This window comes from Hakea prostrata, chromosome 9 (genome assembly GCF_041222555.1).
Source record: "Hakea prostrata isolate BN-2017 chromosome 9, UWA_Hpros_2, whole genome shotgun sequence".
NCBI lineage: Eukaryota > Viridiplantae > Streptophyta > Magnoliopsida > Proteales > Proteaceae > Hakea > Hakea prostrata.
In genome coordinates, this window is record NC_142608.1 from 3,954,278 (window position 1) to 3,980,063 (window position 25,786).

Genomic DNA, 25,786 nt, shown 5'->3' on the forward strand with positions numbered 1-25,786 from the left:
TCCGATCCGATAATCTATCCGATTATTGATTGGTAATTATCATTTTTCTATTTTTTATTTTTGATTTACAATTTCCGGTTACTGATTACCGGAATTCGAATCCGATTATCAAACATTTTTTGTGAAAAATGTTTAATACTTTTACTCTAACCGGATAATTTTTTATTTTCGATTATCCGATTACAAGTTTCCGATCTGAATACCGGTTTCCGAATTCGAATACCGGTTTTTGAATCCGATTAGCATTCATTTTTAAAGAAAAAAAATATTGAATACTTCACTCTATTCGGATAATTCGGATAATTTTTTATCCGGATATTATCCCATCCAATAAACAATTATCCGAATCCGAATATTATCTTATCCAATAAACAATTATCCGAATCCGAATCTGGTTGTTTAAAGACGGATACGGATATTTTCTGGTAAGAAAATTTTAAGAACGGATACCCTTAAACTTTAAGAATATGAATTCAGAGGTAGATTTCAGTTATCCATTTACAGGTCTATTTGTAGATCACACTCCTTGCCTAGTAGCTCCTTTGAATGAAGTTTTCATATAAAAAAAATTCCTCCTAATTGGATTCCATTATTCCAATTTATACTTGAAAGCGTTCTTTACTTCGAATCCAAACGCAACCTAAAACCACTGTACGAAAAGAAAAAATAATAATTCCTGGATCGATACCTGATTGGACGACGAGGAAATCCTATCGGCCTCCTGTTATTTAATTCTGGCGACAGTTAGCCGTCATCAACTTGTCGTGATGAGCATCTAATGCATACAATTTTTAGTTAAGAAAGAAAGAAAGAAACAATAATCCAAACTTTTATTTTATAATTTTTCTTCGTCTTATCGTGGCTTGTACCGATACTCCGGCTGGGATCGAAGGAGTGGAGGTTTGGTTTTCTGGTTCCTTTTCCACTCGAAGCCGAACGACGAGGTCAAAAGTTGCAGAGCCTCGAGGCCCGAGGGGAGAAGACGACCGGAGCAACGGAGTAAGAAGCTTAGCAAGAAACAGAGAGAGTGTTGATCCAAATTCTTCTCCTTTCCGCGAGCCTGCTTTAAGATATTTATTTCTATTGAGTATTCTGTGGAAGACAATAGTTGTCGGATCGATAGATAGGTAGCTTGATTGATTGATTGATAGATCGGTGATGGACGAAGTGATCACCGCTACCGATGCATCATTTAATTCTCAGTCGACGTCATCGCCGAATTTTCTCCCCACTAACGTTCCTCTGCTCTCTGCGTTCCTGGCTTTCGCTATCGCCCAATTTCTCAAGCTCTTCACCACTTGGTTAGAACTATCTCCCAGAACTCTTAACCCTATATTTTTCTTCATTCCCGAATACCCAAAAAAAAATTTGCTACTTTTCCTTTCTAAGTATGAAAATCTTACATTTTGTTACTGTTTTGTCTGGAGTAACGATTTTCCTCAATGTGCCTGTAACAGGGGGATCTCTCTTTTTTATTGAACACATCTCATTTTTTACATTATTATTATTATTTTTGGTCTGGTGGATGATTTTCGCAATCTGGTTACTCGGTGCGAATTTCAATTATCGGATGTGAGAATTTGATGTTGTAAAAACCAGTTGGAGATTACAATTGTCACCATCCGTTTTTTTAGGGGATTTTATGTATTGCTTGGAAATTTTCTTCTCTAATTTTTCCTGCAGACCAATTGTGATGATCTAAGCTAGTTTGATGCTATGATTCACTGTCCATGGGTGTTCCTTTAAGGGTAATGCAAAAATAATGCGAAAACAAATGTTCATGCTTTTCTCTCATTTTTATGTATAACCGGTTCTGGACAAGGGACTGGAACTTATAAATGTATAAGAGGTGGAATTTTGGGACATGAATAGCTTGTCTGCTGGTAATTGCACGAATGGTTGGGCAGTTAAGAGTACACAAAATATTAGCTACTTTGATCTTTAATTCTTGTTTTCTTCATTAAGTAGAATATTAAAGTCACAAATTCTGTTACTGTAGAAAGCAATCCTGTTCTGTTTTGGTTTTGCATGATTTCATTATCATATAGGCTGTCCTTAAAAATATTTAGGAAAAATCTGCTTGAGTTTGTCTGAGCTAAAACTGTCAATACATTTATCCTATATCTGCAGGTACAAGGAGAAACGATGGGATACTAGAAGGCTGCTTAGCTCAGGTGGAATGCCATCATCACATTCTGCAACTGTGACAGCACTTGCAGCAGCTATCGGTTTTCAGGAGGGTGTTGGAGGATCATCATTTGCTCTTGCTGTGGTTATGGCATCTGTTGTACGTACTTACTTACCAGGTCTTCTTTCTTTTCCATGGTGTGCTTGCATTTGTTTATCATTGGTTATCTCCTTAAAGAGGTGCATTCAGAATCATTTACCTTTTAAGTTTCCACTTGGAGCTTGAAATTGTAAGTAGTCTTAGACCCACTTCTCAATGTTTAAACCAGTACACTCAAGGTAGCCAAGCAATGAGGAGGAATTTTTCAGGTGAGTTTTCAACTGCAGATTCACATTTACCTAAAAGAAAGTGATAAGGCTAATTTTTGCAAAATTACGTGATTAGCTGCTTTTAGGTTTCCCCTTACAAAAATAGCCACTCAATATTTCACTTTACAAAATTAGCCAAAACTGAGTTTGCATTTACAAAACTAGCCAAAATATTGATTTTTCACCTTTTTGGACATTTTTTACCCCTAAAACTGATTACATCGAGCGGGGAAATTATTATTTTGTCCAAAAGGGTAAAGTCATTATTTTTTCATACTCTTTGGACATTTTCACCCCTATTGCCGGTATGGTCAATTTTAGGGGTAAACATGTCCAAAGAGGTGAAAAAGCACTATTTTGGCTAGTTTTGTAAATGCAAACTCAGTTTTAGCTAATTTTGTAAAGTGAAACATTGAGTGGCTATTTTTGTAAAGAGAAACCTAAGAGCAGCTAATCACGTTATTTTCCCGCTAATTTTCAAGCTTCATTTATCTTTTGAGATATGGTAATTACAAAAAGACAGCAAGACAAAAAATAATGTAGCAAACATATCCCACGGCTCCAAAGGATGCTTTCAAATGAGCTGGCTACAACTGATGTTTTGTCGGTCGGAAATTAAAATATATTCCATGCATCAATTCTATTCTTTGCTTTCTCAGTTTCAAACTTACACCGGTTGCATTAGGTAACAACAACAACAAAATTCAGCCTTCTCCCAACTTAATATGGTTGGCTGCATTGATGCAGACAAAACAAAAGATGGGAAATAGAGGTCTAATTCAGAATAGCTGTAAGAAGAGAAGGGGGAACGATGGATAGAAAATGCGATGGGAAGAGAAAAATGAAAGATAGATGAAAGGTGGAAATAAGAGGAACAAGTCACATTGTCACAGCCCAATAAGTTAAGGAAAACTTAGCTACATGGATTCTTGCCCTCCAACATGCTCTGTCAGGGTCATACTTTGAACAGCACCTAGACTATGTATGTCCTTCCTCATGACTTTGTTTATGGTCATTTTAGGCCTGCTGATGCAGTTCGGCTTTTTAAAACCACCTCAGGTTCCTGCCCATGCCTGCACAATTAGGTGTGGCATTTAGGTTTGGTGTATGGATCCTCCCTACACCAACACCAAAATCATGGGCATAGTTATTTCAAGTACTACTTTAATTAAGTCATCAATTGAATTTGGGATTCTAGAGTTAATGTTTAAATGAAAAGTAGACCTAGTTCTGTTATGAGTCTAAATAGGATTTGCTAGTTACGTGAGCCATGGTGGCCAGAAATATAGATTTAATTGGTTGGTTGCCAAGATTTGGTTAGTAGAAGTTTTATTTGAGTATTGCTTAGCTTTGAAGTGATTTTCCTCCCTAGCCCTCAGCCTAATTCGTCAACCTTACTCAACTCTGCCCCAAATTGTTGCTGGAAGATTCTAAAAATTTTGCAAGATCAAGGTTGTCTTTGTTGTTAAACCTACTGTTCATTAATAATGAGTAAGTTGAATCATTGCCAACCTTGTTGTTTGTTGTTGTTCTTCTAATCCTTTACAGCCCCAAACTGAATTTTTCCCCTTTGTTTCTTTTGTCTCCCCAAGGCCTAAATCAGCCACAAACCATTTGCCACAGAAAAGAATCCCAAATTATGTTCAAACATCCCTCCATACCCTTGATATTCTACCCAAAGCCAGTCCAAAATTTTCCAGCAAACCCTAAACTTTCAATTTTATCTTCTACCTTTTAATTCCTAGTTCCATCATATGTCATAACCTTACCTCAGCCAGCAACCAAGACGTCAAACTGTGACCACATTATTCTTTGGCCCCTTGGATAACTTGATCGAAGTTCAGTCCATTCAGTCTGTCAAAACCCTAAAAACTGCATCTCAATTTCTGCCCTAGAAATGCTAAAACTCACCCATTCCAAGCCAACGTTCAGAATTAACTTTAATTCTGACCAATTACTTCCCATGTTCCCCTAACTAGGTCATTTGAGTCTGGTTTTCCCTCATTCTTCACTTTTCGGAAACCCAATACCTATACAAATTGCTGATTCTTCAATTTCAGCATGAATGAATTCCTTACCCTTCGCTGATAGCCTTCCTACTCTCACTAGACTTACCCTACCTTCTAACCCTAGGTCTTACCAACCCAAACCCCATTTTTTTACCCTAGAACCCTTATTTGACTTACCTGAGCTTTACCAGTCACTTAGATCTTTGATATTGACTAGTTGGCTCCTTACCTAGCTAGTCTCCTGCCAATTCAAAGCCGCATCACCTACACCTAGCTCTTTTAACACCTTCAATTTTGGATCATATTACTTCTCCTTGCAGGGATGTCCCTAGGCTTTTGTTTAACATGACCATACCACAATCAGGGAATTTTACTAAAAATGCATCCAAATAATCCATAAACATTAACCTAAATCTCCAAAATAGGATATTGAACCTAACTAAATAGATGAATTACTAATATAAATTAACCTAAACCTCCAAAATAGGATATTGAACCTAACTAAATAGATGAATTACTAATATACTAGAAGGCAGTAAACTTGAGATATACATTTGCTTTGCTATTCTAGACCCCATATTTGCCATTGAACGGAGATTAGTAGAAACAGTTAATTCAATCTCAACTCTAATGATCTATCTCCCTATGTATAACAATAGACAACAATCTTTATCCTAGCTCGATGGGGTCAGCTACATGGATCCTTGCCTTTTGTTCCATGTCATACTAGTTACAAGGCCTAACCATGCATATCTTTTCTCACCATTTCTCCTAAGGTTATTTCAGATTTGCTTCTATTTCCTTTAGTTTCTTCAATATGGACTAAATTGCTTCTCCATACAGCATTTAAAGGCCTCTATCTGACATGGTTGTGCCTCCTCAAACGACTTCCTTATAGCTTTGTATGTACCGGAATTACTCCCAGACCAGCTCTAATATGATCAATACTTATACCCCATACTTGCTATTGAATTAAGATTTAGGCATCTTTTGTTTGCTAGATAAAAAAAGGGGTGAGAAAAATAGACATGTGGGACCCATTTGTAGTGAGGTGGGGGAATAGGAAAGGAAAATATTTTGTGGAAAAGTTGCAAATGTGGATCTGACTTTATTATATCCCTCACTTTCTCACAAAGTCCCACTAAATATGTGGAACTTTTAAAAGAGATAGGGTGGAAAAAGTGTGTCCACTTTCCCTCCCCATTGAACCAAACAATCCAAAATTTGGAATTTTGTGGAAGAGTTTACTTTTTTCCACCCCTTTTTTCCCACCCCACTTCAAATTCTTCAAACAAACGATACCTTTGTAAAATCAATAAATTCTTTCTCAACTCTAACATTCTATATCCCTTATTACAATTTACAACAACAATAAACAAGCGTTAAGTCATACAGCTGCCATACTAGATAAGCCTAAGCCATGCATATCTTTTCTCACCACTTCTCCTAAGGTTATTTTTGGTATGCTTCTATCTCTTTAGAGTTCCTTCAATATGGATTAAAACACTTCTCCATAGGGAGCATTTAAAATTCTCTATTGAACATGGTTGTGCCACCTCAAACGACTTGCTTGTAGCTTATCAAGTATCAGGGGTACCCCCAAACCAGCTCTAATATGATTAATTCTCTATGCTTCCTAGTTTTGCACTCATCCATCTCAACATTCTCTTTTCTATTACACTTGAGTTTTTCTAAACAGCTCTGTACCATACATTATATCTAGTAGTACGATGGTTCTATTATATTTTTTTAGAGTTTTAAAGTAATAAGTGAATTGCAGAAAATCATAGATGCATCTCTCCACTTCATCCATCCTATTTTAATTGTCTAGGAAACATCATCCTAAATATCACATTTTTTCTTTTTGTTGATGATTGGGCCTAGTTACTTAAGGGCCTGTTTGGTTACATGAGTCTGGAGATTTCAAATATCTAGAGATTTCAAATCTATAAATTTCAAATCTATGGAGTTATAATTTATAAAATTAGATGTTTGGTTGTAGAATGAAATCAGTGGATTCATCTTTAAAAACTATTTGATCGACGTGATTTTTGTGAATGTGCAAATGTATAGCTTTTTTGAAATCTCTGGATTTCACCCATTACCCATAAATCTACAGATTCACGTTTTTAGTGTAAAAAGGTGAATCTCTAGATTTCATGAATCTAGAGATTTTTACAACCAAACGGGTATAATTCTCAGATTCATGAATCCAGAGATTTGAAATCTCTGGATTCATGTAACCAAACATGCCTTAAAATAATCACTTCACAGAATTTCCTTCTCACCAAGTTTTACCACCACATTATTTGTCTAAGCATGACCAAAATAACACATTAGATATTTCGTCTTCATGCTACTTAGTTTAAAACCTTTTGATTCCAACTAGATCTCCTTAATTCTAACTTGGCATTAATCCCTGCTCGTGTCTCATTTTCCAAAATAACATCATCAACAGAAAGCACACGGAGGGACCTCATTTTGAATTTCTATATATAAATCATCCATGATTGATGCAAATAAATAAGGGCTTAAAGCTGATCCTTGATGAAGCCCAAATGAAAACTATTTATGGGTAGTGGAGCAAGGCCTCCTATTATATACATCTTCGCTTTGTCAAGTTTTTTTTTTTTTTTTTTTGGGAAAGGTAGCTTGTTCTTATTGGGTGGGAACTAAATTACTAATATATATATATATATATATCGTCGAGGGGGTGGGAACCCAGGACCTCCTCGTGGGAGGGCGGGTCTTTAACCGCTTGACTAACCCATCATTGGCTTCGCTTGTCAAGTTGTTTGACCAGTTGTTGCCAAATGGCATTGTCTTCAGTTGTTTTAGGTTTCAAGACTCGAGTACTATATTTCTTGTCTTAGTATGTCCATCTTTTAGTTCTCTCGTTGGTTGCTTTGTTGATTAGGACTCTATCAGAGCATCTTCAAATTAATTTTGTGCCCTTCTCATACGCATGATCATTTTGGAATTTGCACAGGTAATGTATGATGCAACAGGAGTTAGACTTCATGCTGGCCGGCAAGCTGAAGTAAGAACCCTCTTTGTAACCAAATGTTATTTAAATACTTTGATGATGGTCCTTTCTTCTCCTTTCAACCACAAAGAGAAAACTTTGGTTTACTTTTATAAGCTTCTGATGGTTATATCATTCCCAAAGGCTATTTATTATCTTGTTTTTTATAGTTTCTCATTTCTTACTGGGTTTTCCTTGCTATTTTGATTGTTAAATTGATCAATGATTTTTTATTGTCAGATCTCATGAGGTTCTACTTTTTCCCCAAAAGAATTTGTTACTTTGGTGGGTTTTCATTTTATGATGTGGTCCCACACTAATTTTAGTTATGTGGGTAGAAGAAAAACACATATTGGGCCGTCCTCATGCCAATAGCCCAGCTAAAAGCAGCTAAAAGTATCTATTTGCATTCTTATTGGTTTCAAAACCCAATTACGACATTCTCTCAAGCATCACTTAAAGCAATATCCGAATCAATATGATCTGGTCAGCGACCTTTGAAGCAAATTGAAAGAGATGCTAACTTCCTCTGCAGTCCCAAATGACACAGAATTTGAGGATTGCTGAATAAGTTTCAACATATAAGAATCATGTCCCTCAGCCCATGGGAAACTAAGAGGCAATATTCGGTTCTTTCCCACACTATGAGGATTTGAACGACCTGAGGTTTATTTGTTTCAAGTATAATTTTCTTTGAAGTCACTGGTTTTTTGTAGGAACAGGACTTTCTTCAGTAATTGTGTTCAACGGGTGAAGGTTAAGGGAGTTGCAATGGAGATACCGAGCCAAAGGGAAATAATTTACAGGATATTTAGTAATTAGTATTATTGATTTCTCATGAGCAAACAACCTGATTACTGAAGCCTATCCAGGGATTTACATGGTATGGAGTAGTGACACTATTACACTGGGAAGCATGTCATGGATGCCTGGCGTTCTCCTTAATAAGAAAAGTTCTTTTAATTTCTGCTCTTGCGACCTTCTTCTCTGTCCAGGGAGTAAAAGCAGAATGCGTTACTGTTGCAGATATCATAAGTTCTTTAGTGAATCATGTTTGGTTTGTTTTTCTCTTCTCTCAAAGTTAAGTCGGCGTATGGAATACAAAAAGAATGAACATTGAATCAGAAAAGGGAAGGGGAAAAGAAGATATATTCTGCCCCGTTATGTAGAAACAACCCTCAAGACACCAATTTCCTACCCAACCCGTACCCTTGAAACCTAGCTTTTAAAGTGGATCCCACAGCTAGGGGCTTCACTAATGAGCACCTTTCCATGAGCTGTTGACTGTCCGTCATATGACTCATATGTAACCTCTCTGTTGGCCTTTTTTTGACTACAAATTATGCTGTTCTGAAGCTCATACTGTTTGAATCCTTCAATCAGTTCTCATACGGCATTTCCTTAAGAACTCTACCCAATCAAAATTGTAGGTTGGTGGAAACCTATAGGCATGGAAACAACATTTTCCTAGTATCCTAGCTTCTCAAGTGTCATGCCAGTTTTGATTGTTTGACTGAATCCAGATGGGTCTTTGATAAAATTGTTGAGAAAAATAAATCTTTTAGGAATTCAATCCTTGATGCTTTTCCAAATCCATCACTATGACATAGTACTGAATCTATATGGATTTGAAGCAGCAGAAAGTTGGTCTGGTTTGTAAAGCTCTAGACAGCTTCACTGTATTGGCTGGATTGGGATCCATGTGTATGTTTTCGACCTTGTGGTAAGCCGGGACCTGTTTGTTAGTCTTCTAGTTGGGTCGTACTCCAAATACAGAGCCATCTAGGGTGCAAGGGCAGTTTTTTAGGCAATATCAGAGAGGGATATTGTTGTTTATATAGCATCGATCACTAGGCATGCACAATTGCAGATTGTGGAGCTTATGAGACTTCCCTTTTCTTTTCTTCTTTTTTTTTCATATGCAGGAATAAGGGTTACAGGTAGGGTAATTTGTGAACATACTCTGACCAAGCAGATGCCCAATTAGGATAACTTATAGAGGCTCAATCAGCACATGGGCATGCCTATGGTAGAGGAGTTAATTCTGATGAGAAGTTATGGAGGCAATTTTTGTGGACTTGCATATCAAATGCTGTGTCCCTGACATGGCAGCTTCTGTATTTACATGATGAGAGGAGCCATTGTTTCTTGGAATGCATTGATTAGTGGCCATGTTCAACATGCTTGGAAGCTTAATACCTTCTCAATCTCATTGTGCAAGAGATTTGACACCAAATTTGACTACCTTATTAAATAGGCTATTTTGTTGTGCTGATTTGAGTGTCTGCAAAAAGGTATGAGCATCCATTTTATATAATTAGAAAGAGCAATTCATCTGGATTTTGTTGCCACTATTCCTTGGTTGATATGTACTCTTAGACGCAACACTGTAAAATCAAGCCAAGGAACTGTTTGACAAGACAGAGTTGATGGATGTTATATGTTTAATGGCACAATTGTAAGATACCTCCAAAGTGACATTTTGTAGTTATTTAATATTTTTGGACTTGCCACATGTCCATTACTGTTGTCTAAGAGGAATTTTAGAATGAATCTGAAAAAGTCCTACTCAATGTTTTTTTTTTCCCACTATTAGAAATTGGTGTTGGTGAGTGTCATCCTGCTCAAAAGGACTTCTGCCGAATAACAGTGTTACAGTTTCTTTTCTTTTTTTCTCCCCCCAGTGGAAACAGACTGGATGTGTTACTTACTGGAGCCTTATTGTACTACTTTGCTTACTATATTCCTGGGAGGGAACTACATTTTTCTTGTCAAGAAAGATGGTAAATGGGAGGTTTTTGAACAGCTGGGATATAGGATACAACCAGTATACAAGATTTGTTCCAGTACAACAACTAAATTGAAGTTCTGCACCCAAAAGAATACAAAATCATGTTTCTGAGAGCCCCACAACTCCACTTGTAGTAAGATCCTTCAAGTTCTTGTAAATTATCCTGTGGTGAGCCTGATGTGCCCAAGACCATATGACGAGAACTTGTGAGGATGTCTTCATCACAATTTCAACATTGCAACAGATAGAAGACTCCTTGTGATTTTAATATTCTCTAAACCTACAAAGTTAAACCTGTTAATAATGGAAACTAGAAGCAACAAGCTCTCTCTCAAACTTCAACCCGCTGATTGTCATCCAAGGTGCTTTTGAGCTTCGAGTCATTTTCACTCTGAGGACTGAAACCTTTCTTGTGTAAATCTGTTTGTTGGTTGTTTGGAAGGTGGAAGTTGCTGTAGGTCACTCTGGCAGTTGGTTAGAGATGGGATTTATTTTGTGTACTCTGGAATTGGGTTCAGTTTTGATCCTGTGGGTGCTGTCAGGGGTTTTGTGGTGTCCTTTTTGTTAGGATGAGCAGTGGCAGGCATGTAGGTTTGACTGTTAGTCTCTTCTTCTTCTTCTTTTATTTATTTATTTTTTTTTTGGGGGGGGGGGTGAAGGGCACTTTCCTTGTTTGGAGCTTGTTGTCTTCACGAGTTCATATTTTTTTCTTTGTGCTTAATTAATTTCTTTTGTCTGCTGAAAAAATAAAATACTTGACGGGAGAATTCAAGGTCTTGGCAACCTCTTGCATGGTACTCTCCAGGTGTTGTTTCTGTTGCCTTTATGATTAGCATTGATGAACACTACATAAAGGGATCTAAATGTGTTGGAAAGTCATGAATGGATCAAGTCAAATGTTAATGCTGAACTTTGCTGTTTACTTATGGTGAATATTGGTTTTTATTGCTCCTTTTTTCCTTGCCCCCCCCCCCCCCCCCAAAAAAAAAAAAAAAAAAAAAAACCTGTATTGGCTATCTGGAGCAAAAATGTGTCCTCTATGATAGTTTAATAACACATACAGAGCTATGTGTTATTTAGAACAATTTAAAATGTTGAACAGTGGAATTAAATGTTGCTTGTTCCCCAAATTTCCAAATCCTATTTTATCATCTACTTGATTATCAGTATTTTCTTTTTGGGGTAGAAATCTCTCATTTTGTTGAAGTTGTTGTATGTGATGCTTATTGCAGTTGCTGAACCAAATCGTGTGTGAACTACCACCAGAGCACCCTTTATCTAATGTCAGACCTCTTCGTGACTCATTAGGCCATACTCCACTTCAGGTCAGTTGGACTTGTCTAGGCTATGCCGCAATTTGCTTGCAAGTAATCGGAAATTCTTTACCATGATCTGTTATTTTATTTTATTCTGGAACTTGCTTGAGTTAACTCTGTAGTCAATTTTATTCATGGATTGGCACTTGATCCAAACTTTTGACCATCTTTCTGGAGGATTTGCTCTGATTTCTGGGCACCTTCTTCATGGTGCATGGGCTACCATTAAAGGAAGGACACATGGGGAATGGTCATTGCTATTAAGCATCAAATGACATGAAGGCTTGTTTCCTTCCATACATGGCTGTTTGGCTGCTGTGTTGTACTCAAACATGAGCTTCCCATTATTATTATCATGTCGTCAAATCCAAGGCAATGGATTTCTTGACCCTTGATTAACTCCTGCCTTCCAAGTATTCCTCCAACCCCCACATCTCACCTCCACAAAAAAGAAGGGGACAACACCTGCCATAATAGAAGTCTTACCAGGATGACCAAGTGACTAACTCCTGCCTCCCAAGTGCTCCTCCAAACCCCACAACTCACCTCCATGAAAAAGAAAGGGACATTACCTGCCATACTAGAAGTCTTTCCAGGATGACCAAGTGCATGTTTGGCTAAGCTTATGGGGCTTCAATGCCTAGGTTTCATAGCTGGCTTTTCATGATAAAAAAAAAGCAGGCCACATGGGGAGAGGAGTGTTGGTTTGGAATCTTTCTACCTCTTATTCCATGAGTCCGTCCATCTCTCACCTACCTCCAATGTATTACTTCATTCAATGGGCAAGTGATTATTGCAATCCTGGACGTTATATTGGATCGTTTTGTGGTTCAAAGGCTGATTCCAGAAGCTGAAGAACACACTCTCCCAAACACACAAAAAACATTGGTATATTGGGTTCACTTGTTTTATTTGGATATTCTATTATCTGTATGTGTGTGTTGATTGCCATTTATTGAGGCAACTTGTTACTTTTTCTGCAGGTGGTTGCCGGTGCTGCCTTGGGAGTTATTGTATCATTTATCCTTAGAAGCACCAGTTAGAAAGGGGCATCTCCATCATCTATTCTTTGACCCTACCACCGCAATCTTAATATGGTGGTTGTATGTTTGAAGCAGCATTACAGCTTGAAATGTTTTGAAAATATAGTTACAGTTGCACCATTGGGTCTCTTATTGTTGAAAGCTTATAGAATGCTTTGGAGTATACATTTTGTGAACTAGGATCTAGTGCCTTATATAATGTTATGCAGTTACTCATTTTTTGTATCATTTTATCTCCACAGATCCACTCCATGATGGTTTGGATTTCATGATCCAATGGCAAGTACTGTTCAGTGTGTGAAATTGAAAAGCTCCATCATTTTGCTTCTTATCACATTTGACTCACGCGATCTTCATCAAAAGTGATCTTTAGAGAAATTATAAATATCCAGTAGACATCTATCATCCCCTCCTAAATTTCCTTGATCTTCTTTGTTGTCACCCAATTGTTCAGTTATTCCCTTGTCACGATTTCTGGCAGAAAAGGCTGCCATTTTCAAGCATCAAATATCTTCCATGGGGAGGTTCTTCTTTGTGCATAATTACTTTGTTCAGGACAAAAGATCCCCATGATGTCAGAGTGAGACGGAGGTGGACTGGTTTTTTACTATGTAAATGTTCAATCCTGAAGGTCCAATTATTGGATGATGAGAATCAGCAGTCCATGTTTGAGGAGATGAAAGGTTTCAGAGGTAACTGGTGTAAAACTATCTTCTCAACACTTTCTCTACCTTTTGCCAATGGGAGAAGCAGGATTTGATCATGAACCTTGCTGCAACTAGCAAAGGTATTACTTGCTCACTAAAGGCTAGTTATGGAGGTGATGTAAGTGGGTTATTTGCTCAGAGAAAAAAAAACAGGGCAATTCAGGGGTTCTCTCATGAGCACGGATGCTCCATTATAAGAATCTTAACACGTTTTCTTGATTGCCAAAAAAAAAAGAGCCAAATTAATTAATTTCTTTTAATAACTGTGCTTTTTTATGTATTTTAAGTTGCACAATTTCCATATTAACTAGGTAGGTTGAACACACCAAAATGGCTTGATCTCCCAACTCTTACAATTCCCAACCTCTGCTTCTGTTCATATTGTTTTACGGTACTTTCATGGCAAAACTTGGGAAAAAATTCTACCATTCATGTGCGAGTGTCGGCATTACATTTAGTCAAATTGAGTTAAATGTCAATGTGAAATTACAAAGACTTAAATTCCTCTCTACAAAACACAAGTGATGAGTGTCTCTTTTCTAGGAATACCTTCTTCAGACTTTGTAAGAGTTTTCTACAAAAAGAAAGACTTGTAGGAGTTGTTAAGTAATAATAATAATTAAATATATGAGACCCGATTGAAATGGTATATATATATATATATATATATTTTTTTTTTTCTTGCACACATCTCCTTCACCGATGATATGTCACAAATTTCTACTAATACTTAGAGAAGAAGTTGTATATATTAAGGGGAAATACTGAGCTTTAAGCTTTAGAACTCATATTATGAAGTACTCATATTATGAAGTATTGATTTTTGTCAATTGAGTTCATCCTTCGAGTTTTTTTTTAACAATCCATCCCTTGAATTAAAAGAAGGTTTTCTATATTATCCATATGTTTTCAAATCATTTAATGTGGAAACGTCGATGATATTGGTAGGTAGCCCACTAGTTGAAATGATGTATTAAATCTTGTTTAGGTTTCCCAATAAATTATAGGATCAAATCAGTAATTTTTTATATATTAAGAATGGGGTGTATGTCAAGTATGATGGAATCCAAAGGTGTTGGTTTTACTAACCGACGAACCCTACAATGGTTACATAGACTACTCTAATTCAAGAATTAGGGCTAAATTTTGTTGGATGATAATATTTTGTGTAGCTGAATCTTATACCTGAACCTTTACCAAAAAAAAACCTTTTTTTTTAGTAAACTAAAAAGGGGATGCAGTAGCGGTGACCTAGAACCCATTGCGTATTGACCTATGCAAGCATTAATCCTGTGCACTATCAACACAAGCACTGGCCACGTCAGCGGACCCCATCGGAGGCCTAGCATAGTCCACAGAAACCGGTATGACTCATGCCCAGACCAAAGAGCACACAACTGTCCAATGCAAGAAACAAAAGAGCAGAGGAGATTCTAACTGGGACATGAGGTTTACCAAATCACTTGGGAGTGAGCTTGGGACCAGTAGACCACCACATCGGCGGTGAAAAAAAATAATTTCTTATAACCTTTTAGACGAACAGCCAAATATCATGTTTTGAAGGGCAAATCGGTCCTATAAGGTCTAACAATCGAATTCCCGACAACAAATTTTATTAGGGGAAGATCGGGACCGTTTATCATAAAGAAAACTGCAAATAGGTCCAAGGAGATAACTTTATATATTGGAAAATCCCACATTCTTTCTTAATATTAATTTATATAGAACAAATAATAATTAATAATTTAATCTACTATTTTTTTATTTTCCTTCCGCAAAAAAGTACAAAACCAGGCGTTTTCGTCATTACCACCGTCACGATTAATGTGAAGAAGTGAGCAGCGTCAGCACTGCATTTAAACTGCTATTCTCTTCACGAGATCGCCTGGTAGGTTTTCAAGCTTTCCAAGCTTTCAAACTGAAAGGAGAAAGCTCCGAACATGCTTTGTCTGCTCACTTTCCTTCAATGTAAGCGACTTGAAATAGTAATTCATCTTTGTTTCTCCTTAGGTTTATTCATTTAATTTTTATCTATCTTATGATTTTTTGGTATCAGGAATAGGTTTTGGAGTGATCATGACGAAGAAGAGAACTCCGTTCTCAGTTCGCTATGTCTTCTGGTTCTTGTCGAAGCTCATGATACCTCTATCGCTTCTTCTCTGTGTTTTTGCTCTTAAAAAACTTAACTCGCAATCAAGGCAACAGTTCCTGATCGCGCATGCTCGCAGATCCCGTATTTTGGACGAATACTTTGTTGGCATTCCAAAGATTGCTTTCTTATTCCTTGTGCGAAAAGACCTACCTCTGGATTTTATGTGGTCTGGATTCTTCGAGGTTTGTTAATTTTCTTCTCGAAACTGGAGTTTCATCCTCCTTATAGTGAAAATGGAGGAGTAGGGAGTAGAAGCTTTATTTTTTATTTTTTTTTTCTTGATGGTTGGATTTGTGAGTTTCCAGAATGCAGACGCTGCGAAATTTTCAATATATGTTCATTCAGAGCCTGGTTTCGTCCTTAATGAATCAACGACGAGATCTTCCTTCTTTTATGGTCGACAGCTGAACAATAGCGTTAAGGTACCCCGGATGAATCGAAGCTTCTTATTTACTGAAGAATTTGCTTCTTTCTTTCTTTTTGGGTGGTCTTATATTTCGCTGCTAATGTACCAAGTGGTCGTGCTACAGGTAATGTGGGGAGAGGCAAGTATGATTGAGGCCGAGAGGTTATTATTGGAAGCAGCTCTTAACGACCCTGCAAATCGGAGATTTGTCCTCCTCTCTGATAGGTTAGTCAGTTCTCTTGAATAAGTGGGTATTTTGTTTCTAGCTCTGTGCAAATTTGAACTCTACCCACGGTTAGTCCTGTCTATGTTGATGTTTTTTTCAAAACTGTGATAGTTCGACTGGTTGTCTTGAAACATAAGACGAACTCTGTTGTCATTGAGCCTCCAGCTGAACTAAGTTGACGTTCTTTTTCCTTTATGATATCTTCTTAATGAGAAACTGATGGGTCCGTTGAACAAAAGTGAGATGGCTACTAATGTATTTCTGAAATCCAAAGTGAAGTTTGTAGCCTTATCTGTTTCTTCAAGGTTTCAAGGGAATCAGGTGAAGTTGGTGTGTCTTGTCTACTTAAGCAAATTGGTTTCTTTTCTTCAAGGAAGTGATCTATCAACTCGTTCCCATCTCCAAATTTCTGTGTTTTTGTTATTTGGGAAATATTTCTCCAGTCAAAACCATTCCTTCATTTCTATTCTTCTTGTAAAATTTCTCTTTTGACCTCCTTGATCAAACTTTTGCCCCTGAAAAATTGATTCTGATCTAGCCTGCCATCTGCAACTACATAGAGGTGCTTGATGAATTGGGGTAGGTTTTTTGTATAGAGGTGTTTGTATAGATAAGGACCACAGACTCCATAATTTAAAGGGAACTAAATGGAGAAGATAAAAGAAAAAGAGAGAAATGGACAGAGAAGGAATCACACTACTTTTTTGAAGTTCGAAGCTCCACATGGCTGAAAAACAATCAAGGGATTCACACCTCCTTGATTATGACTGAACATTAATGAAAGGCCTTGTAGTTATGATGTAGTCCTAGATTGATAGATGATCAACTTTGAGCTAGTTCTTCCAAGATCTTCATGGGAACTAACTTATGGAATGATCGAGTGACATTGCTTCTTTGGTCCAAACCGAGTAATCTCTTAGATATGATGCAAAATGGATCTTGTTCTATCATTGATCAGAGATTTCTATCTGAGCATTTGGTTATCTTAGATGTGTCCATAACGACGGAATGGGTGACTCATTATTTCAATGAATCTTTTGTGGTTTGAAAATGTTGAATCTTGTCTCAATCATCATTTGTCAGGACTCTTTGGAGTAAGTTCCTTGCCTTGAACAAGACATGCAATTAATTCTGACTTTTATAGTTTTTATCAATAGTTGAATTAAATGAAATCAAATTAAATGGAAGTAAGAGAATTTAGAGCAAAATGTCTTTTTTTGTTTAAGAAAAATAGGTTAGGTATAGGTGGGCTTGGTTATGGTGTATGGGATGGTCTTCTTTGTGTGATCTCAAATGGGCCAGTAATGTTAGGCTTCTGTGACAATTGGTCTAGAGTGATATATTTGGGTTCAAATTTATTTAGTTGGGATGCTTCAGGTTTGGTTTCCCAAGAAATTGAGGTTTCTGAATTTGCTGACAAAATGGAGTTAACATAGGGAAACTCCAAATGGGTTCTTGGGATGTATGATTGCTTTGAGTATCCAGTTGTATTATTATGTGATGGATCCTTTTTTTCTCTCTCTCTCTTTCTTTTTTTTTTTTTTTTTTTTTTTTTTTTTTGGGGGGGTGGGGTGGGGGATGAATATGTGATGGATCTTAGAGATATGGAATGAATACTCTAGAGATGGGGAACTAGGTCTACTGATGCTAGAATAGGCTGAAACTTTGAGGGAATGGAAGTGATGATTTAGGAATGTGATCCTCCAAATTTGGTTGGGATTGAATGGCTAAATTGGAAGATATGGGGTTTCTTGGTTTTAGGGAGTATGTAAGTTCAAGAAACTATTATATCTTGAACTATTCTTGAACTAGATCTAATGGAAGGAAGCCTGAAGGAGGGCAGGTGATGTGCCTAAAGTTTGAAATAGATCTAATGGTAAAATTGGGGGTGGGTGGGTGGGTGGGGTGGGGTGGGGTGGGGGATGAATATGTGATGGATCTTAGAGATATGGGATGAATACTCTAGAGATGGGGAACTAGGTCTACTGATGCTAGAATAGGCTGAAACTTTGAGGGAATGTAAGTGATGATTTAGGAATGTGATCCTCCAAATTTGGTTGGGATTGAATGGCTAAATTGGAAGATATGGGGTTTCTTGGTTTTAGGGAGTATGTAAGTTCAAGAAACTATTATATCTTGAACTAGATCTAATGGAAGGAAGCCTGAAGGAGGGCAGGTGATGTGCCTAAAGTTTGAAATAGATCTAATGGTAAAATTGGTGTAGATCTGCTCTTGAATTTGATTTCTTTATTTCTTTTTTTGGGGTTGATGTGCCTAATGATTGGAACAGAAGATCTGCCCCTGAATTTGGAGTGACTTGGGAAGTCCAAAAATTCTAAAATATAATAATAGAAAAAAGTCGGATCAGAGAAGAGGGATGGGGTGCTGGCTGCCATTTACCTTGAAGGGGGGGGGGGGAACTTGTTAGGATTTGCAGAGAAGATGGATGGTTTCTGTAGGTTGAAATCCACAAGCAACTGCAAGAACCCACCCTGCTTGACTTCACTGAGAACCTTTAATCAAACAATTGGAGGTAGCTTGCCAAGGTTGAGAATACTAGTAAGGAAACAATATAACTAAAGCCCCACTGAAATTAGGACCTGAACTTGGACTAGACTTGGGTCTTTCTAATATGACCCTTACATGGACTCCCCATCATGGGCCACTTTATTAGGATTCAACTGAGATATAAGACTAAATTAACTCAAATCAAATAAATTACTATACTGTCCTAACTTTGCTGGGTAGAATTACAAGATTGCCCTTACCCAGCTGAATTTATTTGACTATGAAAAAACTAACAATATTCTATTAAACTAACATATGCCGCTAGGCAGTAACTGGAGGTGCTTCACTTATGTTTCTAACTGCTGACCACCAAATCTGAGAACTCTAATTAGGGGCTGGACCTGCATCATATGATTCTGGAGAACTTGTAAGCAGGAGCTTCTCTTTTAGTCTTTTGTGGTCAAAAAATAATAGATGGTCTTTGGATGTTTGAGTAGTGTTTCTTTCTTTTGTTCCAATGGTTCCTGTATGCATTAACGAAATGTAATCTAACTTATATTTTAAATTGTGGGATATGACTGAACTGTAATGTGATGCACTCAGTAGCCAAAAGCAGCACAGCTAAAATATGGGGAATCCGCTGCCATATGGATTTTTCAGGATACAATTTTTGTGTGGTGCTGTTAGATTCAGTTGTAGACCCCTTCAATTTGTACCTCTGTTCATAATTTGGATGTAAGGGAATGGCTGACAGTCCTTTCTGCAAATTATTTTTCATTTGGACTTCCAGGGAACAAATGACCCCTCCTTGACCAGGGTTTGATCCATGCAGTTAATAGTATGCTAGCCAATTGACTGCCTTTTGCTCTTTCCAACATTCTTCAACTTATCTCTCTCTCTCTCTCTCTCTCTCTCTCTCTCTCTCTCTTTTTTTCTTTCCTGGTTGAACCAAGGTGGGGGTATTGAGGGGTTTAGAAACAGTACTTGAAGTTCATGCATTACTATTCCTGTTAGTCTCTCAGACAGTTGTATATTCTAATTAAGTTGCCGATTTTGCAGCTGTGTACCTCTCTACAACTTCAGCTACATTTATAATTATGTAATGTCTTCACCAAGGAGCTTCGTAGACAGGTGAATATAGCTTCCTTACTGCAGATATAGTTGCTACTGATTTTTCTTTCTTTCTTTCTTTCTTTTTTCCAGAGAGATAACAGCTGCAAGTAAAGTTATTTTTAATCTAGCAACATAGTTTTCCTCCCTGGGGATTTTTTTTTTCCTGAGAAATAAAAGGCTGAATTTTATGTAGTCATATCACTTTATCTGAGTCACTTGTAGTTGTTTCTGTATTCTAGCTTTCTTGATCCAAAGGAACGTCGTTACAATCCAAAGATGACACCTGTAATACCAAAGGATAAGTGGCGAAAAGGATCTCAGGTTTTCCTCATCTCTTCTAATGTATATGTTTCTGTTACAACATTTTGTTTACAATCAGGAATTGAACAAAATATCTAATTCAAGCATCATCTGCTTGGTCATTTGTACAAGTTATGAGGCATTTATTTCTTCCCTTACCCATTTGTTTTGTAGTTTATGTAAAATTGTTCATTAGTTCATTACTTCTGGGGAAAATTACTAATAGTTGCTACTTTGGTCACTGTGAAAAATATCACAAACTCATTCAGGTTACTGAGTCATCTAATTCTCAGGGGGATGTATCTACATCATTTGTGTCTACACGCTGTCTACTATTGTATTCCAATGAAAGGATTGAGTGAACAAGCCAACAGTTTTTTAGATTCTCTTCCCTAGTCAAATATAAGATCAGGCTACATTTTTCAAATAATAAATGCCAGAAAGTCCATAAGAATCCTTATTTTGCAACATAATGGCTAATAAGCAGGGATATACTGTCCATGGCAGTGTCGCTTGTCCTGAAACTCTCCTATTCTACTGAAATAAATGAATTAATTGTTCAACCAAGCATCAGAAAATGCTACATTTTTGTTCATTTCAGTGTGAAGTTATTCATTATTGTTCAATTCTTGAGCCAATTCTACTTTCTAATTTAATGACTTTGGAAACTTCAGTGGATTACACTTGTTCGAAAAGATGCAAGGGTTATTGCAGATGATGATGTTGTCTTTCCAGTTTTCAAGAGATTCTGCAAGGTGAGCAGTGTGACAATTATACTATTCAGCACGAATTTTGATATGACAAAAGCTAACTAAGGGTGTCTTTGGTCGGGACATGAATTCTGAGTCAAATTTCAGGCCCAACTTTAATCAGTTATCCAGCCCCTCCCAACCCCCACTCCCCCCCCCCGGCCCCAAAAAAAAAAAAAAAAAAAAACTGTCCCATGTATGCCTATGCACCCACTTGGTAGTCTTGCAGCCTTCTTCTTCTCCACCGTAGTCGGATTTCGATGAATGTCATAAACAAAGGTTTCCCGTGTGCTAATGCTATAGCTGCACTTAGAGCGGGAAACCAATTTTCTTTACTGTCAGGGAAACATGATTTGAGGCATTTATAATATACAAGATGCTTTTTATGTGTTTTTAATATTTAATAATCACATGTGTTCTTGTTGTGCAGCGAAGGCCTCCCATGGATTCCAGAAAGACAAAGCAGAATCTTGTGAGTAAATTTCAGTTATCTCCAAAGAAAACTGATGTGAAAAAATGGGAAAGAAAAACCTTTTCTTATATTCAAACTTAATGTTGTTCCTGGCACTAAGCTTATTACTGATCATTGAATCTGGGGGGGGGGGGGATCTCATTTCAGTTCATTTTTTATTGCCGAAAAGATTCTCCTTCCAAGTTTCTTTCTGTATGTGATACACACTATAACCAGGTTACATTTAATGCTTTGGGCAAAAGCCTACAAAATGTGATGGTTTACATGAGTGGGACTGAAGCAAGGCATTCATGTTTGCATATGTAGGGTAGTGTCACTCAAGTATAAGAGGTGGAAGAGGCTTAAGCATTGGCTTGGGTGTTTCTACTTTTAGTGCAGATGACAGATGTTAAGTTTTGTGAAAGACCATTGACACACTATGAAAACATGGAAATCTGTAGCGATGCTCGCAGAGATGGTATTATAAGAATAAGTCCATTACTTAGGATCATTATTAGCAAGAGACATTTAGAATAGTTTCAAGGGTTCACTGTGCAATGGAATACGTCACTACTCATCTCAAAAATTTTGAGCAGATGTATAATGTCAAACCCCAAAATTACAGGATGAGATGGAATGTGGAAAAAGTACCTTCTTGTCTGTTATTACGAACCCTCTTTTCACTTACAATCATTCCGAGGGTTCCACTAGATAAGCAAAATGACCATGTATGATATAGTTTAAAATGTACCAATACTGAACAGAATACCCTATTGTCCATGTTAGAAAATTCTTACCTCTAGATGAGCAACGAAGCTTCTTCAGGGGAAAGACTATAGAATACTAAGAAAGTGAAATTCGACGTCTGGCTAAGTAGACAAATACGTCGTGAAAAAAAAAAATCTCAAAATAGTTTCTTTCCAACTGCTTCATATATATTGTTTTCTAAATATATTTCTAATTGAAGTATATAAAGTTTTTCATCCTGATCACTGTCTTATATTAATTGCAGGAAACTCAGAAACAGCATAACTGTATTCCAGATGAACATTATGTGCAGACATTACTATCAGTAAGCATTAAATTAATCCCAGATAATTGTCTTATTTAGATTTTGGTATTTCTAAAATGGGACCAGCTTGATAAAGCACCAGTTGTTTTTCAAAATTGTGTGCTGGCACCCTTAATAAGACTCAGGTTATTGTAGCAACCTTCTCCAAAACGTTTGATCTCCCCCCCCCCCCCCCCCCCCTTCTGTGTTTTTCCACAAAACCTTAAGGCATGAATTTGTATACTGGCTGTGTACCTAATTAGCTCCCTTCTTGAATACGTACTATGGCATGCTGCTGAAAAACCAGACTGTCCCAGACACCTGAACTCTGAAATACGAGAATTGCCTTTTTTATTGAGTCATGCGAGATATAAAGCCAACCTAGGACTATACTTGAACCAAAGCATCTACTGGTCAGGTTAAGGTTCTTATATGTATATAAATTATTCAATTGTTTCATCTTTCAGAAGGGCATTTTGATCAGTTAAATTTACAGCTTATCAACAATTTTACTGTGATGCCTGATTGGCTTTTATGAGTCGTGCTACATAGTTTTCCCATCCCAACAAAAGCATTCAATGACCATTCAAACGGCACAATGAAAATCATCTCAGGTGTAGTTTCGTAAATTCAGGGTTTTCATGTTACTTCTGATCCTGCTATATTTATTTAATAATTCGAGACATGCTTTTTCATTCCAACTTTCATGGAAAGCTGTTTGGCAAGTAAGTTCACGCCTTACACATTTTTCCCTGGACATGTAAAGCCAATAAATAGTATGTTGATATATAAGGTAAACATGGGCCTTTTTCTGTTCATGTGTATCTCCATTTCAAGACGTTTGTTTGGTTCACACTTGCATATTGGGCAGAGAACAATATGACAAAATGCAATGACTCCCTTGGCTTTCCACCTCAAGGACCTAGACTGCAGGCGGCTGCTTTTCTACTCCAGTTACTAAAATCTTCTCCATCTATATAATTATATATAAATGTTGATTCTCTTGGGTATTATTTTTGGTTGGTCTAATATGTTTATTGTGTTGCCATTTTAAATAGAAAAAAGGATTAGTTGTGAGCTCCAACACTGCTTTGGTGATAATAGAATATTTATTGTTGTTTTGCATTTTCCTGTCAGATGAATGAGCTTGAAGGGGAAATTGAAAGGAGAACTTTGACCTATACTATGTGGAACGAATCCACAACTAACATGGAAGGAAAATCTTGGCATCCTGTGACTTTTGACTATTCGAATGCAGGCCCTCATCAAATCAAAGAAATAAAGGTAAGTTTCCTTACCTTCTCTTCGAATCACTATTGATGCTTTACATCTAGGCTACCTGCTACCATGTGATGCCTTAAGAGCTAGACTGATCATGCCATGTGAATCTGTTATCCTGCTCGTATATATCTGCTGATTCTGCTCTCCAATAAAATTGGTTATCCGAGCTGTGAATTGCACATGGAGCGTTCTGATCTGATAGGGTGCTTACTACCAGAGGCCTTCCTAACACTGCCCAAGCTGTAACTGTAATCATCATGTTTATGTCCAAGCTAACTCTGATCTGTGGTTGTGGTCGTTGAAAGGACTCGATGCAGCCATATTTGATAAACAAGACACCCCGTTTGAAGGATCAGTAGGAAATCTGACAAGCTGCATTTTTTTCAGGAAACATTTGGCCTCTTTGAGGTTGGCTGTAGTTTTGGGAAGGGGATTTGGTGACTGCAAATTTGAATAAAATGACTTGCACTTGAATGATAAGCAAGGAAATTTCAGTAACTGTGTTTTCAGGAAATTGTTTTGTTTCTTTGTGGTTGGTAAATTTTTTCAGGAATTTAAATATAAACAAAATGAAATTATCTTTTGCTACAAACGGATCATTTGTAAGTAACTCTACTCTAGTATTTTAGTAACTAGATTTTGGTTCATTTCAGCCACTTTGTATTAAGTAAAAAGGTTTGAAACTGCAGAAAGTTTACTTCACTCTTCCACCACTGTATAAAATGTAGGTACTTTCTGTTACCGTTGGTCTTTTCATCGCAAAATAATTAATTTTACTTCTCATCATACACATCTAAACATACAGTAGCCTGGGTTTCTTCTATCTTTTCAGTTTTTCCTGAGGGGGACCATTCCCCTGATCAAGTTTCGGACCACCACATTATTAACCTCTGAGACTGAATAGTCTTATCTTTACCTGCATTCATCTGATGCATCATTTACACTGACTAGCTTAAAAAAAAATTTACACTGACCACCTCACCTGTTGCTCAAAATATGTGCTTGGTTGTGTGGGACTGTCATGTCTCTTCCATGTTTTTAATTTCTGTTGTGAAAACTTTTATTCTCTTGTGGTTTCAGGGTGGCCAACATAGCAAGACTTCTATTTGTTTGGTTCTGCTTTTATGCTTTATTTACAATTATTCCCTTTCCTGTTGTACAATATTGCAGGAAATCAATCATGTGTACTATGAAACTGAGTACCGAACAGAGTGGTGTCAAACCAATTCTACTTTTGTTCCCTGCTTCCTGTTCGCAAGGAAGTTTTCAAAGGGTGGTGCTATGCGCCTTCTGATTCAGGGAGTCGTGGGTTCCTTCGACACTACTGCAATGCTAAATGTTACTTTGTGAGGGTCCTTGGTGCCTGAAGGTCTTCCCTTAGAAAAGAGACCTAATCATCTTTATATGTAGTCTATTTCAAAGTTCAGCAAGTAGTTAAGCACCTAACAGAGGCGTAGAAGAATCTTACATTCAAATGATGTATACTGAACAGTTTTTGACACTGCTCACCTAAAGTATCTGCAATGTGGGTTGTGGCTGTTCAAAGTTCAAAACTATACAACTTCCTAATTATTAAAGAAAGAAATTACAAAACTAAATTAGTTATCAAGTCACTGGAGCTGATTTTGTAATATAATTTTTTTTTGGTAGAGATTTTGTAATATAATAATGACTGCAAAATATGGCAATTTTTGATACATGGTAATTTTCGCCAAATATATGGCTTGCAATTTTAAGTTTGAATATGTTCCAACTGAAACTCTTTTTTCCTTCTTTTTTTTTTATTTTTTTGGCAAAAGAAACTTGAGTCCGGATCAGCTATCCGTCGTGCTCCCTGACGGCTTTACCTCCATAAATACAGGGGACCACTGGCTTTGGCGATGGGATACTTATTTTTATTATTATTATTTTTTACCTGTGGATCCCACAGGATTTGTAGTGGTAAAGCCGTCAGGGAGCAAAGAGTGCTCCCCTGATGGGATGCTCCCCTGACGAGGTGATGATCCGGATTCTCTTCAGTAAGGGGTGCGAATCATTACTGACTGACTACGCTTAAATGGTATTGAATCGAGAAGAATTGCTTTCAATTAAAATCCTTAAATTGACTCAGTTGGCAAAGGGCAAAGTAGTAATTCTTGTTTTCTTGGGACAAAAAATGATAC

General features: G+C 37.2%; 2 protein-coding genes across 2 annotated transcripts; both read left to right on the forward strand.

The window, feature by feature from the left end:
• The first annotated feature begins 671 nt into the window (after positions 1-671).
• Positions 672-13,011, forward strand: LOC149004135 (uncharacterized). The gene is made up of 5 exons (XM_089135647.1): positions 672-1,301; positions 2,131-2,287; positions 7,495-7,545; positions 11,554-11,646; positions 12,621-13,011. The coding sequence occupies exons 1-5, from the start codon at positions 1,159-1,161 to the stop codon at positions 12,678-12,680; spliced, it is 504 nt and encodes a 167-aa protein (XP_088991773.1). The 5' UTR covers positions 672-1,158; the 3' UTR covers positions 12,681-13,011.
• Positions 13,012-15,220: 2,209 nt separating this feature from the next.
• Positions 15,221-25,355, forward strand: LOC149004136 (glycosyltransferase BC10-like). The gene is made up of 11 exons (XM_089135646.1): positions 15,221-15,355; positions 15,444-15,721; positions 15,845-15,961; positions 16,070-16,170; positions 19,739-19,810; positions 20,032-20,113; positions 20,767-20,847; positions 21,272-21,313; positions 22,305-22,364; positions 23,481-23,627; positions 24,795-25,355. The coding sequence occupies exons 2-11, from the start codon at positions 15,464-15,466 to the stop codon at positions 24,972-24,974; spliced, it is 1,140 nt and encodes a 379-aa protein (XP_088991772.1). The 5' UTR covers positions 15,221-15,355; positions 15,444-15,463; the 3' UTR covers positions 24,975-25,355.
• Positions 25,356-25,786: the final 431 nt, after the last annotated feature.

What these genes read in the sequence shown, in the direction of transcription:
- LOC149004135 (XM_089135647.1), top strand. Translation starts at nt 1,159, where the DNA reads ATGGACGAAGTGATCACCGCTACCGATGCATCATTTAATTCTCAGTCG. An exon ending in CTCAAGCTCTTCACCACTTG is followed by an intron (nt 1,302 to 2,130) that starts GTTAGAACTATC and finishes CTATATCTGCAG; the next exon opens with GTACAAGGAGAAACGATGGG. An exon ending in TAGGCCATACTCCACTTCAG is followed by an intron (nt 11,647 to 12,620) that starts GTCAGTTGGACT and finishes CTTTTTCTGCAG; the next exon opens with GTGGTTGCCGGTGCTGCCTT.
- LOC149004136 (XM_089135646.1), top strand. Translation starts at nt 15,464, where the DNA reads ATGACGAAGAAGAGAACTCCGTTCTCAGTTCGCTATGTCTTCTGGTTC. An exon ending in TTTTCAAGAGATTCTGCAAG is followed by an intron (nt 20,848 to 21,271) that starts GTGAGCAGTGTG and finishes CTTGTTGTGCAG; the next exon opens with CGAAGGCCTCCCATGGATTC. An exon ending in ATGTGCAGACATTACTATCA is followed by an intron (nt 22,365 to 23,480) that starts GTAAGCATTAAA and finishes TTTTCCTGTCAG; the next exon opens with ATGAATGAGCTTGAAGGGGA.